Below are 1,575 nucleotides of genomic sequence, written 5' to 3' on the forward strand. Positions count from 1 at the left end.
AAGACACATGAGCATAGGGATATTGAAAGAAGCAGTGTCCCTGTCTTTCTCCAAGAAAAACTGATTTTGTAGTACTCCCCACTTTGAGTAGATTTGCTGAATGTGATAAATGGATACTGTTAATTGGTTTTGTAATTTCACTGAGAATTCATCAGCAAACTCATACTGCTGAAAAAAAACTATGAATACTAGGAATTTTGATCTTCTTCTGCATGTCCTGCTCACTTTTTAAATGAAGTGTAATTCATACAGTACAAAAATTTGTGAATGGGATTGTTGTGGTAAAGTTCTGAATTCTTACAAAACTCTTCATATATACAAAACAAAAACCTCGTATACAAAAATGATGGTATAAAAGTGAACCACGTAACAAATATTTTTACCATCACAGGGATCTTCAAAAATACCCATAATGAAGAGAAAAACCATGAATGTGAATAAAGTGATAAAACTTTAAAATTTGATTCTCCTTTACCATTAGACCAAAATATGACATTAATTCATATAGATAAATATCTTTATTAGTGTAATGCAATGACTGTTGTAAATCTTTCACATGTGCTAATTATCTTTGCAGGCATGAAAGCAGTCATACTGAAGAGAAACCTTCTAAATGCACTCTATGTGGTAAAGTCTTCCCCTATGCCACTGATCTCATATGGCATAAAAGAACACACACTGGAGAGAAACCTCATAAATGTAACCTATGTGGTAAAGCCTTTGCACAAAACAGTCATCTCATAACCCATAAAAGAACACACACTGGAGAGAAACCTTATGAATGTAACCAGTGTGGTATAGCCTTTGCACAAAACAGTCATCTCTTAAGCCATAAAAGAACACACACTGGAGAGAAACCTTATGAATGTAACCAGTGTGGTAAAGCCTTTGCACAAAACAGTCATCTCATAAGACATAAAAGAACACACACTGGAGAGAAAAAATATGAATGTAACCAGTGTGGTAAAGCCTTTGCAGAAAACAGTCATCTGGTAAGCCATAAAAGAACACACACTGGAGAGAAACCTTATGAATGTAATCAGTGTGGTAAAGCCTTTGCACAAAACAGTCATCTCATAAGACATAAAAAAACACACACTGGAGAGAAACCTTATGAATGTAACCAGTGTGGTAAATCCTTTGCACAAAACAGTACTCTATTAAGCCACAAAAGAACACATACTGGAGAGAAACCTTATGAATGTAACCAGTGTGGTAAAGCCTTTGCACAAAACGGTGCTCTCATAAACCATAAAAGAACACACACTGGAGAGAAACCTTATGAATGTAACCAGTGTGGTAAATCATTTGCACAAAACAGTACTCTCTTAAGCCATAAAAGAACACATACTGGGGAGAAACCTTATGAATGTAACCAGTGAGGTAAAGCCTTTGCAGAAAATAGTAAACTCATACAGCATAAAAGAACACATACTGGAAAGAAACCTTATACGTGTACTCAACATAATAAAACCCTTGCACAACAAAGTAGTCTCCAAAAACATGAAAAAACACACAGTGGAGAGAAGCCTGGTGAGGGTAATTAGTGTGATAAAACCTTTGCATGTAACAGTT

At 35.3% G+C, this 1,575-nt stretch overlaps 1 protein-coding gene across 1 annotated transcript; it reads left to right on the forward strand.

Annotated features, from left to right (window-relative positions):
- Nucleotides 1-623: 623 nt before the first annotated feature.
- Nucleotides 624-1,178, forward strand: LOC132650946 (zinc finger protein ZFP2-like; the record flags this gene model as incomplete). The annotated part of the gene is made up of 1 exon (XM_060376269.1): nt 624-1,178. A coding segment is annotated over one exon (555 nt), but the record flags the coding sequence as incomplete, so codon positions are not given.
- Between the last annotated feature and the right edge of the window lie 397 nt (nt 1,179-1,575).

The sequence above is a fragment of the Meriones unguiculatus genome, assembly GCF_030254825.1.
Source record: "Meriones unguiculatus strain TT.TT164.6M chromosome 13 unlocalized genomic scaffold, Bangor_MerUng_6.1 Chr13_unordered_Scaffold_37, whole genome shotgun sequence".
In the NCBI taxonomy this organism is placed as follows: Eukaryota; Metazoa; Chordata; class Mammalia; order Rodentia; family Muridae; genus Meriones; species Meriones unguiculatus.